The sequence below is a fragment of the Athene noctua genome, chromosome 1 (assembly GCF_965140245.1).
Source record: "Athene noctua chromosome 1, bAthNoc1.hap1.1, whole genome shotgun sequence".
NCBI lineage: Eukaryota > Metazoa > Chordata > Aves > Strigiformes > Strigidae > Athene > Athene noctua.
The window spans coordinates 57,191,788-57,210,315 of NC_134037.1; the positions used below are offsets into that span (position 1 = coordinate 57,191,788).

The following is an 18,528-nucleotide window of genomic DNA, read 5'->3' on the forward strand; positions in this document are numbered from 1 at the left end:
TACCTGTCAGACTGACATGTCTCATAAGCAGTACTTGGGCATCTGCCTCAGAATCCCACCAAAATCCCCCGAGTTACACGAGGGAGAGATACTAAACTGAACTAGAAAAATTCATATCCAAGTCAGACATTTACAGACAGCATGTATCATACCTCTGATGAGATTCTACTGTTTTTATTAATGCCTTACCTTTCACATTTAAGTACCATTCTTTAAAAAGACCACAATATGACTGCATCAGCAGCTCACAAACAAAACCAGTGTTCTTTTAAGGTAACTCATTTCTGAAACGCTCAAAAATTATGATTACGTCTAATTCACTAACAAAAAAATGTGAGATTTTGGGATAGAGTAACTAAATGACATGATCATTTTACAGTAATTTGGTAAAAGGAAGGAACTGGCACTGCAGCTAGTGCAGTGCTTGGGTGTTGGACTTTAATAACAAAGTACAGAGGTGAATTTCAATAGTACAAGTTTCACATTACATCTTACAAAAGCAAACAATGAAAGCATAGTAGTACTTCTGCTGGATGACAGCATGCAATAAAAACATGAAACTTCCCTCATAAAAAGGCTAAATACAGTTTGCTTGACTATGAGAAATTTATAATGTTAATAATGCCATTATACATAAATGATGACACCCTTTGCACTAGTGAAGAAGAATCACTCCTTACTGTGGAGATATTCAATTAACTTTCAAATGAAATAGGTGACCCTAAATTTCCTGGGTTTGATATTAAAGGATAACAGAAAGCAGGAAGATTTATTATATTAAAACTGAGTTGCTAACTTCAACTATGTCATGACCAATTTTTCAGAAAAGCTAAACCTTATTTACAAAAATAAAAATAGAGCTCAATTTGAAACAAGGTGGTACATCACCTCCAAGGTCTTTCTGTTGCTGGTGTGCAGCATGTACCGCAGCAGGGCTTATAGGGAATGAAAAAAACCTCACTAAACAGAAAACCCACTGTGTCTGGTTTCCTGCTCCAAGGCAAGCCCTAATCTATGCTAAACAATTGTTGTCAAAAGTGGATCTGTAAGTGTTCAGTTAGGCTGAGCTTCTGTATTTTTGCCTGCAATTTCCAAATCAGGAAAAGGCACACACTGTCAGTTGCATCCACACACGATGCCTGATGCTGGATGCTCGCACACTCAACAGTTCCATCCTTTCACATCCAGTGAATCCTCCAATTCCTGGATGCATGACATCTGCTCCGTATATGCACTGTGGTCTCATCTGTCATTTCGCAATGCAGGATAATGTACATAATATAACAAAGTAACATCCAGCTGCTACTCCTATCCAAACTGAACTGGTTCTCAAAATTCATGTGGATAGCTTCCAGCCACAAAAAAGAGGGAGGGAGAGAAAAAGGGTGGGTGGGTGTTTTAAAGGAAAGGTAAATTACTTCGAATTAGAAATGATAAATTTTTGAGATAAACTCATATAGGCTGGATTTTATTTGGAGAGAAAAAAAATCCTCTAACCCACAAATTAACATAAAGATTGGAAGAGACTCAAAAACCAGAAAAATTACTTCAGTTCAAGCATTGTGAGAAGAAAGATGACACTGGAAAACACACATCATACACTGTAAACTGAATACCTGCTGTGTAAGAGAATTATCAAAACTATATACACTGTAAGTGTAGTGTAAGAAACCCCTTGTACTAAAGAAAAATCATTCCAAGTCAACAACCTGTATGAAATGTAATCACCCACACTAGAGATTTAGGTCTTTCATGATGAGGAAACACTGCTGTAGCAGAAGTAACACATCCCACAAGCAGATCCCTGAACAAATTCCCATTTAAGTTATTGTTTAAGAAAAGGCAGGGTCTAAGCAAGCAACTCCCTTTGCTACCCCACAGAAGCATGCCGCTTCCCAGATTCCTTCGTCCTGTGGCTGCACAGGTGGTCTCCCTGGCACACAGTTCCCTTCACAAGAGGAAAGATGTTGCCCATGTTTAATGTATTACTGCTGTGAACAAGTTTAGAGGAGCGACTGCCTGTGTCAGAAGGCAGAAATGGGACCAATCACAACTTGTGAGCTGCTGAATGACGCCGGCAGTCCTGCCTCTGAAACTTTTGAGGGGAAAAAATAACAACCTCCTTCAATTGTTCCCACAACTTGGTCACAGTCTCGGACAAGTTGCCAGAGATCTACAAACACTTCCCACAGCCCGGAGCAGGCTCCTCTGTGCTTCACTAACAGTCACACCAGAGGTAAGGAACATCTTTTGTGCTTTTAATTCTTACAGCAAGGCACTGTAGCTGTAGTTTTCTAGAAAAACTCCCCCACTCAAATCAACAGATGGTTATAATTGTTTATCAAAGATATGGAAATGTAGGCATTACAGCTCTGAGTCAAAAATATAACACTGTGAGAGACATATGTTAGCAACAATAAAGGCAACTGAGATTTTTTTTTTTTTTTTTTTTTTTACGTGCTCGTGGGACACTAGCTGTCCTTGAGCAGGCAATTTATACGGGTATTACACCAGAAGGTGAGAAGCTTTCCTCAGACCTTTGTCTCTCCTTTTAAATCTAATATGTTTTGGTTTTTAAATACAAACTCCACAAAGAGAGTAATTCACTCCATATTTTGTAGAGACACTTTTTTTTCCCCAAAGCTGTCTATCCACAGCCCAGCAAAGGTAAAGCTCTTTCACCATTTAATTCAAGTATTTTTCTGATCTAACACACAGAGTAAAACTTATTTTGCTGTATGATGAAAAAGTACCCTTAATTTTAAAATTTCAGCCATTAATTGTAGTACTAGAACTGAAATTGTATCTTGTTACCCAAACCACAGTTCAAGCTATAGAATTCATACACCATTTTTGCTGTAAATTCCTTTAAAGGCTTATGTTCTCCTGCTGGTTATTGTCACTGCCAAACTTGTCCTAGAATGCTTCTAATAACAGATGAATAATTTAGCTGGGATTTGTAACATCATGAACTGAACTTCAAATGCAGAAAGTAATCCATTTATTTCCAACTAAGAGAAGCACGTACACACTGTACAACAAAATACAACCCTAGCTTTAAAATCATTGCAAACTGACCACATCTCAAAGAGAAATATGTCACATAAAGGACATTTTAATATTGAGCTATACAAATATTTTTAAAAGGAATATGATTCATGAATATGTAAGTCTCTAAGGAATTCCTCCTCCTTATAATCATGTTGCCCCCTTCTATCAGTTCATACCTTACTACTTATGTCCACTTAAGGTTCTGGTTTTAGAAAAGACAGACTTAATATAGACCTTAATTTTGAGGTGTGTTTTCCCTGTTACCAAACAAGACACACTTAACTCTTTTTCCTATTACTGACTGGTAGGCATAAGGCAAAAATACATGCAGGTGCTTGGTTTTGTGCTCAACAGTCTTGTGCCAGTTTTGAATAGACAAGTACTGGAGGTATCTGGACATCCTGTTACTCCTAAGGCAAACAATCTGTTATGAAGTTCTCTAGAAGCTGCTTCCAGTAGGCAGAAGCAGCACTTCAGACCACCCAAAGCCTTCAAATCAATGCATATGACAAGCAAGAAGATTCTGAGAGACAAATCTTTTTCCAAGGCTAAACTTACATAAAATATATTTTCAAGTGAAGAGAGGAGTTTGGGTTTATTCTACCACACAGAGAATCTAACACAAGCACTGCATACACATGCCTTGAAAAATACAGAGTTTATGCATACATGCACAGATTGAACATACACATAGAACCTTAACTGCTGTAGGCAGCTCTCTACTGGAATGTATCCACAGCTACAGCAGATTAAATGCCCATTCACCTGAGTTCTATCCTGTCACTGTTAGGTAATTTAAAGTAGATGACACTGTGGCTCAGCTGTGAAGCTAAATCTAGAAGTTTCACACCAGTAACATCCCATGTCACAGACATCCAAACCCTGAATGACAGCAGCCAACAGTCATGACAGAAGCATGTGCTATGTAGCAGATGATGTTACAAATCAGATGTGAAATACTGCATTTAATTTACAGCAAATAACAATTTTCTACTTTTTTTTTTTTTTGCCACTCATTTGTCCAGACAACTATGTTATTTGTATTTAGAGATATTCAGATTTATGTATATGACATTTCAATTTTTAAAGTTGCATTTATTTCTTATCCTCTGAAGAGGTTAGGAATACAGCGTCTTCATTATACAATATGAAACTCATTAAAATCAGTTTGTAATTGGATAGCATAAAGGTGATTTTCACATCTTTTCAGACCATCAGCAAACAAAAATGTATGGGATACACCTACACAGTTAGAAGAGCACGTTTTTATTTACTTTAAGAATACTATGATTTAGTAATAGAAAAGGTCTCCAACTGGAGAAACAAAAAATCCCACAAGAAAAGTAATGTTATGTTTCCTAAACGACAAGACACTTTAGAACTGGAAGATTGCTTTTGCTTTCTAGAAATTGATACATGGTTTCAGAGGACTTTCCTGGCATCAAGTTACTTCTCAGAAGTTGAATTTACCTACTATATTTCTTCTTTCAATTAATGCCATGTTGTTGTCCCCTGACCTACTAAAAACATTAAACACACAACTTGCAACATCCCCTTCCACTTCTACCTTTTATGCATGTATTTCAATTTTTACTTCAGTTCAAATTGCACTTAACACTTATTAATAACTAGTGACATATGAACCACCAGAAGCTAAAACCCAATTGAAACAACAAGGTGTTAGGTACTCAGTGCATATAGTGGAGAGAAAAAACAAAGAATCTGAAGTGTGAGCCTTCCCCAATCCTCTCCAAAACACATGAAAAATACTGACATTTCAGTGCAAAATAGACTTTAAAACAAAAAGTAAAAAGATAAAAGGAGTTCACTTTTCCTGTTACCAGCACTTCCTAAACTTTATGAGCTGAATTGTTGCTTCTGTCCCCATTCCAGGGAAATGTCTTCTGCACATGATTGAAAAAATGGCATTATATGCCACAAGTCAGTGCCTAGCTCTCTTCAGTGAGTTAACATACTCCAGGTGCAGTTTTCTCTTTCCCCTTATGCAATTCTTTACTTTTTCACCACATTCCCACACTCTTCCTCTGCTTTTTTCTGCTTTCCTCCCTCAGTCTGTCCTCTCCTACACTATTGTCCGCATTCTTGCCTTCACCCATCCCAGTCTTTGCTTTTGAACCCCAGCCCTTTCTTTCCCCTTTCATGCTTTCTTTTTAAAGAAAAAGAAAAAGTTTAAAAAAAAAAATAATCAACTTTGCTTTTTCTGCAGCCAAGCTGTTAAATTGGCTAACATCCTTCACACCATTCTTCACTGACAACTGCCCAGTGCAACTCTCAGCCTATAATCAGAATTAGCACAGAATTCTGCACCCCTAGCGTAGGTAAATACAAAATCCAGCTGTTAGGGTAAACCCACCTCCACACTATTTATTTTTTTGTAAAAATAACAAAAATTTAAAATTATGGCACAGCTTTATAAATCACTTCTGTATGTGAAAACCTGCAAGCAACTTCTCTTTTACGGTTGGAAAGTTCTATTTACTGAACGAAATTGATAGTAGTGAGACCATCTAGATGTCTCCAGAATTAATTCAGATGCTTCCTTCTCCACTCCCTTCTCACCCCGAATCTTCCTCACACAGAAAAGATTTTTCAGACTTGAAGGTCTCAACTGCAGTGATGCCACACTGCCAATGAGGAGGTATTTTACAGCAGGGATCAAAACAGAGCGATGAAACTAACTTGATATAAGATATATACATTAACAGAGGACCGTCAGCGAAGATGAAAAGCATGCCTAGACATCAGCTGCAGCTGCTGTGAGCAGAGAGAGCTTTAAACTCTGCAATGTCTTCTCTGGGGGCCACACAATCCACAGACAATGGTGAGAAAGGGCTCCCAGTTCAACTCAACTCACAGCATTTAATCCTGCATGCAGAATTCTCCTTTGCTTTGGCACTATACACACGAATCTTTAAACTTACCTCCTCTGAGCATGTAGAAGATACCTCTTCCTGCCTAGGAGTAACATACTGCTCACACAACAGCTACAGGAATTTCTTAGGCCAAGTAATTTTTGGTAACAGTTCTAAACACAAACTAGACCAAGGATCACTGAACCTGATCACAAACACTTTTTGCATTACTATGTTTATGGTTATTAAGACATTTATTTTCAGTGGATGAAACGGAGTTACTGGATTTTGGGGACATCTTGTTGTAAAAATCTATGCAATAGACATTATGCAATATTACTTTTTAACAATACCCTTTCAGGGCTTCACTTGGTCGAATGGGACAGCAACAAATCAAATATGTCAAACCTCTTCTATTCCACTGATATCACTGCTGCATTTAGTAAACATATGACAGGAAACAGGCTGTGTCTAAAATTGCTGTGGCATTTCCAAAGGAGCCAAATTTATCCCGTGTGACTTCAATGAAGTCAATGCAGTTGTACCAGGAACGAGCATGGCCCACAGTTTTCACTTTGGTCACATACCTCCTCTCATTGTGAAGGACACCCAGGAACAAAGATAAAAATAACCTAATACAAATCAGTGAAACAGTCACATGTCAGAGAAGAAGGAAGCAATAATCATGATCAGTGACTCATTCTAGGGCACCAAGTGTAGGGGATCCCCTACATAGCAACATACAGGGTCAGTCACACGACCTCTTCCTGCAGATTGCCCCTGTGCATAGACAAGCCCTTCACATCCATTAACAACACTGGATTAAACACACAACTGCATAGCAATGCAGCCAACAGTCTCTTCCGTGCAATACTTGATCTTGTCACATGAGTAACACTTTTCGACTTTTTTTTTTTTTTAAGTCAAATAGAGTTTACCCTTTTGCTGCACTTTCCTTCCAAGAAGGGGTGTGTGTATGCATAATACTTATAATATTGACCTAAAACACGGTCAGGGGACTATGCAGTAGAGAACAGCTACTATCTGTGGCAATGATCAGCCTTCATTTCAGTGTAATTATTTTTCACACTGTCCATTTTGACCTTGATAGCCACCCATATGCAGCTGTGTTACTGAGCCTGTTTCTCTTTATGCACACTTTAGGTGGGTGACAGCGCCATGGAGGATTAACAAGCAAGGTATGTGTTTACTAGTTGAAGTCATGCGCTTATAGAGACAAACTTGCTGAAACAGACACAGAATTTACTTCCTTTGCTTACAAGAAAATTTCTCCCACAGACAGGGTTAGGAGATAAAACACATAGGTGTTTCAAAAGCTTCCAAAACCATATGAGCTTTTAAAACTAGAAAACCAAGTTATGCTGTTTTGAACTTTTCCTCATGCCTTCTCTACACCATTTTCTAGCTGTAAAAGGTATACATTTTAAATTACATGTCCAGACAGGTGATACCAAGGGAATCTTAAAAAAAAAGGTAATGTCCAAATAGCTAATGCAGACTCAGCCTTCTGAGCTATTGTCTACTCCCTCAGCAACATCCCTCACCCATTCCAAAGGGAAGAACACTTTTTTCCCCCCCTAAAGAGATATTACTGTGTCTCCTCACCTGTGTTGGCCTTGCATTTGTGCCTAATCAGCTAACATTTTTTTATGGAAACACTTCAAGGCCCCAGGCTTACTCCTTGAGTCATGCAAGTAAAACACACGCAGCAGCACAGCAGTGCAGCTGCTTGCATGCTAAATCTAACGCAGTACACAGAAATGGACTTATTGTGCATATATGCAGGTAAAAACTCCTGCTGTTCCAATCCTTCTGAGAGCCAAGAAAAAGAGCAGTGAGGAAGAAGACAGATGTGTTGCTGTAGCAGGTCACACACACCCCACAGGTTGCACACACTCTGCATAAAAAAGTGACTTAAGCTGCGATGAAGTCATCCGCAGGAAATGCTGTTCACTGTGTGGTGTCTGTCATACAAGCTGGTTACAAAACTTTTCTGTACTAGTGTAAATCCATTAGTGGTTCACCTACCATGGCTTGTCTAGAAGAGGATAAACAGCCTAATGCAACCCAGCCTGTACTGGGCTGGGAGAATGAACATGCCTTCAGCCAAGTCACTTGAGAATTCCTGTGCACATCTTGCTTTTACTGCAGTTGGGGCAGACCATGACCAGTGAAGAACTAAGCAGAATATACTTGGCAAGCACTTTAACTGCTTAAACAGATGAAAACAGGTACAGCATAAAGTCAAACAAAGCTGAAAAATTATAGTTGCTATGAAAGTTAAGTTCCTGGTGTGTGTTTTGTTCGTAATAGAGTTAAGATCAACTATAGCTCAAAACATCATAACAAATTCTGAAGTTCAAATTTAGGAGGAGATGTCATCACATGAAATCCTCTAAAGGTGTATTAAAAATAGCCATGTGTAATCTGGTTTCTTTCAAAAGTCTCTTTTTAAATACCAACACTGCCACTGGCACTGGAAGCACACATGTTCTGCTCATACAGTACCATCTGACTCTATAGCCCAACATGAAGGGACTAAAAAAAGAAGAGTCTGAAAGACACTTTTGCTTCATTTTAAGGTTTTTCCATTTTAGCCACATCTAAAGACAAATTTGTGGACAACAAAGTAACTGTCAGGATCATCATGCAATTTGGGCAGCAGATACCTAAGCAATGGTTTTCCTTCATGTGGTATGTACGAGTAGATAGGATTTTCATTTATTGCCCACCTACCACAAAAAAAGATACAACAAGGAGAGGCCTTCTGTGAAGGATATGATAATGAGATAAATTCATTTAATGAATTTAAAAGCATTTAGAGGCAAGTGCAGCTTTAGGAGCAAAGTTTGAGAGATGCATATATCATTCATCATCTTGAAAACCAAGTTTTCACATTGTGATAGCACCTACAGAACCTACCTCACTCTGAGCTATGCAAGTGTGTATCAAAGCCAGGCTCTTGCCACAGAAGGTTCATACAAGAGGGTTTTACACTGCAACTACTTACTGGGAGTTTCAAGACAACTGACACACTATGCTTCCATCTACCATTAAAAAGGGGGAAAATATACTTGAAATAAAACACTCACTTAAGAGACAAAGTTATACACATGCTTTATTTTGAGTCTCATAGCCTTTGCACCTGCATTTTATAAGTGTCCTACATGTATTTAAAAAAAGTTTTAACCCTTACTCTGTTTTGTCTGTTGAGAAATATACGAGTAAAATTCCCTATAGCAGTGATATATTAGCTTTTAATTATGCACCATAAAGAATTTTTACTTGGAATGGAAATGCGTCAACAAGATTTCTTTTCCTCCCTTCCAGAATAAGGTACTGGTAAGCCTGATTACCTGCTCGTGTCAGTAACAGGCAGCAGTAATATCCAGATCTCCTGGGTGAAAGGTCTGTGACTCTAGTCATATCATCAGGCATTCAAATGTGCTTGAACAAATAAAGCATGGTGGGGTGGGAAGGAAATCAGCCATGGCCTTTCCACAGATTGTAAAGGGTAGAGAGATTAGGATCTAAAGCAATGATCTGGATGAAACCCACATATCCACAATTTCCGTTTTATAATTCCTCAGCATTGCTAAGCAGCAAGTACTCAGTAGCCTTCAGGAGGAGAAGCACAACACAGCACAAACCTAACTTGAAAACCAAAATTTTTAAAAATCATGTTTTTAAAGTACAAACTGTAAAGAGAATCTATTTACTGCAGGCTTTTTAGAACTTTAAAACAATCCCCATTTGCACTCATAAAAACACTTTACTTCTGCATTTCTAACTCTTCACTTTCCTGCTTTCCCAGCTCCACAAAGGCTGTCTAAAACAAAAAGAGAAGATAATAGGCACTTTGCACTGTTCCTGACAACTTCTCTTCTTCCCTGCACTCCTAAAACCTCTGATTTGTGCCCTCTGCTTTCTTGTTGCCATGGAGAAGGTCCAATACATAACCCGCTCTGCTCTGAGGAGAGCCTCAACTATTGAGGTCAACCCACAAGCTCGCCAAAGGCTCCAAGAGCTTTTTGTGAATTTCTGCCTGATTTTAATTTGCCTCTTGCTGATCTGTATCATTGTGATGCTCCTCTGAAGTTCCAGCACTTCGCTGCACTGTCCTCTAGGAAAGTCACCCCAGAGGGAAGAGAGACCTACACCTGCAACTCCCAATGCAAGGATCCTCTTGTGAGAGGGGCTAGCACTTGGACTAGAGCTGTATGCCAACCATCGCACTATTCTCTTACTACCTACTGCATGTATTAAAAACACACCTCTGTGCAGAACAGTGTTTAGAGCCTGTTGTTACAAAGCTGTACATGACCTAGTTTGTCTGTCTCAATCAAGAGATGTCTTTTCTGAAGGGGGTAAAGTACTGGCTCTTCATGGAGTTGGTAAGTTCCTCAATGTTTTAGCTAGATCACACAAAGAGTAAATTCACTTTTGGGGGGCCTGATTGTTCTTAGGTTTCTCTGAAAATCCTTAAGCCCTTGTAGGAGTTCCAAATCTGGCCTTTATTTGCCCAGGACAAGCTAGTTACAGGCACACAGCCCTCAACGCATTCTAGGAAAATTTCTGCCCTGCTTACCTCAAGGTGATGCATCTCTGCACTATTGAATGAAGGTATTCAAACTGGTTTAGTTTCTTTTAAGGGAATGTGAGAATAAACCAAAAATCTCTCCTAACCCAGAAATAAAAACTATTTCATATGCTTTTCTCCCTATTTAAGGGATCTTTTTTACATAAACATACACGTGTATGTGCATATATATATATATATATATACACACAGACACACACACACACACAACTTGGATCTAAAAAAAAAAAAAATTAAAACCCAACTTCATTTACAGTGTTTTTCACCAGAAACATCCTTACAGAACCAAGTGACATCTGGAAAGTTTTTTCTCTATGTTTTGCAGAAAAAAATGACACTACCATACTGGTATCAAAGATTTAATTTTCTATAGTCATTTAACTGACATGACAATAGGCACAATTCAGAAATAATTCTCAGAGTTCTTAATATTTGGCTTCAGACAACTTTATTATGGCCTGTTGTAATTTATGCAATAAATTCTGTAGTTTCAAACTACAGAAAACTTGGTACTTGCCAATGTCACACAAGGTGGCTTATATCTGATGTGGTAAAGAGAAAGGTGTAGATCACCCTTACTGCCATGATTGAAGTGCATCATACAAACACAAGTAACACCACCACCTTCAACTGCAAATGCCTGTTATAGAACAAGCAAGTATTTTCCTACTATAATTGACAGATTCAAAAATAAGTTATAAAAAATTACACACAAGAGGGAAAGTATTGCAGAAATATATTTTTAGCCAGTAAACCACAGTCTATGCATGTAAAAGTTTCTACTCCAGCAGTTGTCAGTAACAAGATGGAGCAGTAGCCTTCCTACGTGTTGCTGGTATTAAGTTAAATTCCTAGAAACTTTATACAGTTTTCAAATTTAAAGAAAGCTCAAGAATCAACAGACAGAGGTCAAACAGACATCCTTTTTTAAACAGGCATCTTTCTATACCACTCTATGTAAGCAATCCTGTTGATGAATACACAAAGTCAAAACAAGTTTATCTTAATCTTGTATTCTGTTTTAAAACTTAGTATTCCATGTGTAGAGGTTGACAATGAACAGCTGAACAGGAAGGGAAGACACCCTTGAAAAAAACCTCGGTATTCAATGGAATGCAAGCAAGTCCAGCGGTGATGTATTTCTTATCTGGCAGATAGATATGCTGAGACCAGACCTCTGAAATAAGGTTAATCACTAGAGGAAATTAGTTAGCTACTGTATGAGGATTAGGGCAAACACTGATGAGATTGGCAACACACGCCCCCACTTGCAAGTCAGTATATTAATATTACTGATTTGAACTGTCAACATAAATCTCAATTTCCATTTCATGCATTCTGACCACTCTCACAAATGCATGAGATTTTAGTAAGCGCACTTTCCCTATTAATTCTTCTTCTTAAGAAAAGCCAAAACCACAGTGCATCAGGGGGGGGAATCTAAAGTTGCTTTCTTCTCTTTTCAAATCTCTATTTTTGTAATGGATAGGGTTTCCAGTTTTAGTTTGCTTTTGAGGTGATTCAAGCTGCTTCAATTGGAAATAGGCAACAGCAGTTTTACAGTACTGAAAACTTCCTGAAGAAAAATGGTGTTAAGAGTAAAATATCAGCGCATAAATCCTGAGGACACGTTGGGATTACAGTTTTCACAAGCCAGTAATATACAGAAGACAAAGTAAAGCATTGCTAAAAAAAATAAAAAACCCACCCCCTCTCATAAAAACAAACTCATCACTTTCCTTTTATGTATCTGAAAAGCCAGTATTTATTTAAAAACAGTAAATAAACAAGAACAAAACCAAAGTATAAATAAACTGGAAGCCCTACTGTTAATTTACAGCAATGCAGATAAATTGCATGTACTGTATGGTTCATTTGTCTCTTAGGATTCTGCTGATCAGAAAATCTGCTACCATCCTCTATATCACTAAATGTCAACTGAAACTAGAAGCTAAAAAAATAAAACCTTTTGTACATAGTACAATCTTCTTTGTATACTTATATGGGCTTTAACATCTACTGTATTTTTATTTATTAAAATGCTTGAAAATATATTAATGATAAGATACAATTCAGTTTTGAAAGAAGAATCAATTTTATCATCTACTCAATATGTTATGTGAAGAAGAGCTAGTCATCACACAGCTAATTGTTTATACCTCTATGTATTCTGTTTCGGTCTTAAACCGTAATCTTGCCTATTTTGTAATGTCCAGATCACTTACACATACTTAATTTACACTCACTAACTAGTGCACATAAGCGATCCTAATGAATTTTATGAAAGTGTAATCAAAAACTTTTATGAGCTGTAATAAAAATTCCAAACACAGCATGTAGCTTGGACTAAGTTTTCAATTCTCTATTCCTCTCCACCCAAGGCTACATATTTTTAAATTCATTTTACACACTGATAATGAATAAAGACAGCTAAACAGGCAACAATCTGATATTATTCTTTTTCAAAAAAAACCACAACAAACCCCAACCCCAAACCAAAAAAAACCAAATTACAAACTTCCATGGCAATTTTACACAGGGAAAGAGCTAAACCAGGAACAAGAATACACTGGTTTTAAGGATGTGTCTTCTCAGCCAGCTTTTCAGCAAAAATTGATATATCTACCCATTTTTCTCTAGGTAAAGATGTGACCCATTTCAGAATTTAAGTTTTGCTCTGATCGAGACGAGTCAATAAGGCACTTTAGAGAGCAGCAAGTACTTGTGTGTGTTTATTAACTTTCTGCATCAGTTTAGCAACAACTGCCCTTCCTAGAAGAACTGAACCACTCAGTGGAAAGACAAGTGTAAAACAGGCCTAAAGAAAAAATTTTTCACAAAACAGGCACAAAATGTTTGCCCCCCTCAGGCACAAAATAACTTTGATATAAGTCCTCCTACAACGACACACAGAACAATAATCATGTCAGACATACACACCCATGCTGATATATACTTTACCTATATCCGCTCTGCAAAAATTAGAGCGGATTAATGAACACATCCACTTAGAGAATATTCTTATTCATATCTGGAAGCATACTAATACACTATAGTATATTATAGACCAGGTACTTGTATGGCTATTAATACTGTCTGTCAGAATACAATTAGAAATTATTTGTGAAGTTCTACAAAATCCACAGATCTCTTTTATTTAACAACAAATGTAGTCCTTTTAGCTTTGACCTAGATGTTAAAAACTGGGGGAAAAAAACAACCCGTTTTGATTATGGAAGGAGATGAATGAACATCTCTTGTTCACTGCAAAGATTAAAACCAGATCAACGTATTTATAAGGATTCTTTTAAAAACTGATGCTTAACTCAGTAAGAACTCTGGTAATTTAAAACAGGCCCTAGATTTATTGGAATCTCTGACAGTTTAGTCAAAATTATTGCTTTATAAGCCACCCCCCCCCTTTTTTTTTTAAATAAAAGAATGCTAAAAGTTGTGGGTTTGTATAAAATATAAAATTATAAAACACTGCCCCCTTGTGATCTTCCCTAAAAACTTAACTGGTTATTAAGAGGAAGCTTTGGCAACATTTCATTGTTAGGGATGAGTGGTACTCTGTTTCTTTTGTTTTTTTATATATATATATATATATATATATATATGTAAAACACAATTATTAAGTTATTAACACTATCTTAAAATAAGCTATTGGATGTGTGCTATTAAAAGCACTAAGGATACCTCATCTGCCAGCTCAGTCCAGATTCTTCAAAAGGCATTTGCAAAGCTGCAATGAATCCTACACAGCACACTGCTGGCAAAACGCTACCTATCACACTGCACAATTCCAAACCCTAGAAGGGTAGGAAATACTCCTGTTAACAGAGGTACATTTTGCACAGATGGGAAACTTTTTTTTTTCCACCTAAAGAGATCTTTTAAAAGTAAACAGAGTAAGTCTTGAGAATAGCCATTCTTTTGAAATCCAGATCAGTCTGAAAAGTACCATACACATTAAAAAATAAAAAAGAGCCAAACTGTAGAAAAATTCAAGTCTTTTCTCCATTAATTAGTTCCTCAGTTCTTCAGTAATGAAATGAAAGTTATCATTAACTTTTTTTTTTTTTTTTACTTTTAAGGTATTTGGAAAAAAAGGCTTGTAGAAGGATCCAGATTCCTTTTTGGGAAAAAAAAAAAAAATCTAGTTATTGTAAGCAAGCATTTTTTTCTTAAGTGGCAGAAACTAAATCCAGGTAAACAGCTGAGGACACAATGAAATTCATGTGAATCTACACTGCTTACTACTGAAGAAGCAACCTAAAGCTACAATCAAGAGTCTGCTGCAAGCACAAGCTGGCAGACTGATGCACATTATGGATCTTGCTAACAACAGAGGTCTCAACCTGCTACTCAATTTTCTGCTTATTGTCCTGGTTCTGGTGCTCGCATTTATCCTTGTGAAGCTGATGTGAACCTCTGTGAGGCTCTGCTTCCACCTCCAACTTGTTTTGAGGGTTTTACAATGATAATGTAGACACATTTGAATATAAATATGCAAAGACTGCAGAGACTGACATAGCTGACAAAGTGTTCACATACTGATTTTATCAAAAAGCAATCCTAAAAGTTGTGCACAATTTTCTACCTGCCACTGAGTAAAGAAAGCGTCCAGAGCCTTGCTGAGTACATGAAGAAACTGAAGTATGCATCAGCAGTTACTGTAGTTTACTCACCGCTACAGTATATAAAGACCTAAAAAAGACCTGCAGCCTTCAAGAAACATCATTTCAGCAAAAGGGGACAAGAGAAATAAAATTTTTAACATGGGATTTCCACAGAACATGTACTGCATGGGAAATGATATGGATACAGCAGGAAGGCAGAACAAAACACCTACATTGCGTTGACAGCACGCATCTAATTACCTGTGGAGAGCAAAAGCACATATGCTGTAGACAGAAACAAGGGTATCCATGAAAAGCATCTGGCAGCAGCTCAGATGAGGGTATGTTAAGTTTAAATCTGAAAACCTTATTATTAGTTATACCTTTTTTGACCACCTACAGTTCACAGCAACACCTTAAAAGCCATAAGCCATTAGTGTCATCCAGTAGTATCAAAAGAAGCTGTCAAAGCAACTAGAAAAACAAATAACCATTAACAAGGGTTATCATAACTCTGCCTAGAAAGCCCTTAACACCAACACATACAGGAGCAGTAGGTGCATCTGCACAAATGCAAGGAGTGTGCTACAGCCTCAGCAAGCCGGATTTACCACTTATGCACAGGTCAAGTGTACAGCATGGGAGCCCTCAACCACACCACTTGTACCTGCCAGTGCAATCATCCAGTCCATAGCTTGTCCTCACTTTAAGCATGCAACATAAGCTTCTTACAGGACCTTCTTCTATAGCCCTTTACAGGGTGATGTACTTTCCCCACAGGTCCCTGGGAAGGACAGTGACCAAGAAAAGCTGGCTCCTGCTGGAATTATTTGCCCAGAAGGTAGCTCTACAAACCTGAGATATACTGGGAAAGAAGGTGGCCAGATGTAGATTTCATACATTAAAATGGGGCCAAACAGCTTACTCTTAGCATCTCTCTTACACAAATTCAACATAGGAACAAAGTGCACCAACACATACACACAGCACAGTAAACTTAGTCATACAAACATGTAACAACAGCCTTTTGCACACATGCAAGAGGCACAGGTGTTGCTTATGGGGTGGGGGAAGCCCCAGCTTCCAACTTCCTTATTGCCAACAGCACATCCCTGATTTAGTACATATGCTGTTGATCCAGCACTTCTCACAAGTGCTGAGTAAACTACAGAGCTGATCTACTCATGTTCACACTCAGGATTTCCAGATGATTACTGTCAGTTTGGGTGGTTCACTTATTGGAAAAGACCCATCTACCTTGGATCCACAAAAAAGGTCACAGGAAAAGGCAGCATGCCTAGTGAAACCAAAAGTTTATATGAGTCCTACTGTTAACAGGCATCCATGTTCCACTCTATCCTACCTGCTCCAAAGCTCTGGCAACATTAGCTACAACAGCACGAACAGTTAAAGTGAAAGCTTTTCTCTCATCTGTTCTGAGATATGTGCAATAAACATTTAAAACTGCTTCTATAAACTACACATCTATCTAGATCTTATGTTAATATAGTAATGTCAATTCCTGTCTCTTTGCATTTAGAGCAAAAAACTTTGCACAGCTACATCACTGTAAGCACTTTATCACTTCGATAATCTTGGAAAATTCTGCTTTAAAAAAAAAAATCTGTAAATTTATATACAAGGGATATGTCGTAATAGTTACACAGTTATGTACTATTTAGGAGGATTTCTGCTGATGCTTACCACAGATGGCTTGAAGCATACCAAAACCACAGAAACAGCTATGAAGCCCACTAGTCTAAAGAATGCAAAAAATGGTTCTCCCAACAAAATGCCTATTCATTGATAAACTGCTCAGGACTGTCCAAAGCCTTCAGCCAGATCTTATAGACTGTCTGTATGGTCTTCTGTATATTCAAAAGTTTCAACAGTTCCCTATCTTAGGAAAACCACTGGGACAGTTTAATAGCTAAAGTTAGATAAATGAGTTAGCCCTGACAACGATTAAAATCACATATTCCTTATTATTAAAAGGAGAAAGATGAATCTACTGCCACCAACAAATCACATATTTCGAGATCCAAAATTACATACAAAGGAAGCATATAAGAAACTCTGCCATTACCATATAGAAACAACCCCAAGAAACAACCCCAGCAGCCTCCACTCAGCCAGCAATGAAAACTACAAAACCTTCAACAAATGTTGTAATAGGCTCCTGAAACTGAAACATTCATTTTCCTGTGATGACATATAAAATTGGCAAAGTTATTAGTTAACCAATGCCAAGTCTCTTTTTCCAATCAAGCATGGTCCAAGTTTGGTTTCCCATCGTCTGCTAGCACCTACTCCAGACTGAGCCCACATATGCACAAAAGGAATCCCAGCTGATGGACTACCAACTTCACAGCAACAGAACAAAAAAGCTTAATTGGGGCTCACAGTGAAGGTATTCACTCTGCTAAAGGTGATAATTCTTCATGCTAGAAAGTTTTATCTTGATGAAAAGTATGGTTTCATCAAAACGTGACACAGGAAAAAATGTTGATATTAATAATTTTTAGTTTTCTGATTTGCCAGGATCATAAGGAAAACTAGTTTTGAGTTGACATTTAAGAATAAAGTTTTCTGTGGCAAGAATATTATTTGAATAATGTAACTTTTTCTTTCAGTTAAAGTTTTACAACTTTTTAGGTATCCATGAAGTTTACTTTCTTCCTTCTCTGTTTTGAAATTAACATTGTTGCAGTATCTCTAAATTTCTCAACACATTAAAATTTAATTCCCAGTAACTTTTATATACAGGGTATGAACAAGGCAGTGTCTTCCTCTTAAGATAAAACAGTAAACATGATACATTATAAGAAAAAACCTGCACTTAAGCAATTTCCATCTATTATCTCTGCTGTATTCTAGATGCATTCAGATAATAGGATCAGCCTTTAAGAAATGCTTTTACATGAAAACATACAGCCTTTTTATCCAGATTTGTATGGCCTCCCAGTTCAGTAAATGGGAACCACTGTCACGTATTATAAGCATTTTTTCCCTTAACACAGACCTAATCACATACTTCTTTACTTCAGGGTTTAAAAAAATAGGTATTACAATGGTCATATCTGCTGAAAGATCAGCTGTACATTGAAAATAAGAAATATAAATTCTGCATGGAAATTACTTTCATTGAAGCACTGTTAAAATCTGTTCCTTGGAAATGCGTATGAGAACGTTTATCTTCAAAAAGCATACATTAAATAGTACACATCAGCTAGAGCAGAGTTTTCACATACAATTCCATGGTGTTACACAATAAACATAGATCAAATCCTCCTTGGAGATATATTTCTGAAACGGACAAACGTCACACCCACAGCTAAATGATGCACCTTCTCTGAAGAGG

At 37.5% G+C, this 18,528-nt stretch overlaps 2 protein-coding genes across 5 annotated transcripts in view; one reads left to right on the forward strand and one right to left on the reverse strand.

Annotated features, from left to right (window-relative positions):
- CEP85L (centrosomal protein 85L) overlaps positions 1-18,528 on the reverse strand; it is a 121,653-nt gene that overhangs the window by 48,678 nt on the left and 54,447 nt on the right. The gene's annotated exons all lie outside the window — the stretch shown is intronic.
- On the forward strand, positions 1,932-17,768 carry PLN (phospholamban). 3 transcript variants are annotated; one of them, XR_012632838.1, is made up of 3 exons: positions 1,932-2,236; positions 7,089-7,123; positions 14,643-17,768. XR_012632838.1 is itself a non-coding variant. In XM_074896203.1 (3 exons), the coding sequence occupies exon 3, from the start codon at positions 9,883-9,885 to the stop codon at positions 10,039-10,041; it is 159 nt and encodes a 52-aa protein (XP_074752304.1). In that variant the 5' UTR covers positions 2,022-2,236; positions 7,089-7,123; positions 9,760-9,882; the 3' UTR covers positions 10,042-12,884. The 3 variants fall into 3 exon arrangements, 2 of the variants coding, with proteins under 2 accessions (XP_074752304.1, XP_074752305.1); XM_074896203.1 differs by lacking the exon at positions 14,643-17,768 and adding an exon at positions 9,760-12,884 and having other exon boundaries at positions 2,022-2,236; XM_074896204.1 differs by lacking the exons at positions 7,089-7,123; positions 14,643-17,768 and adding an exon at positions 9,760-12,884 and having other exon boundaries at positions 2,022-2,236.

Excerpts from the sequence above, each read along its gene's own strand:
- PLN (XM_074896203.1), top strand. The coding sequence starts at position 9,883 with ATGGAGAAGGTCCAATACATAACCCGCTCTGCTCTGAGGAGAGCCTCA.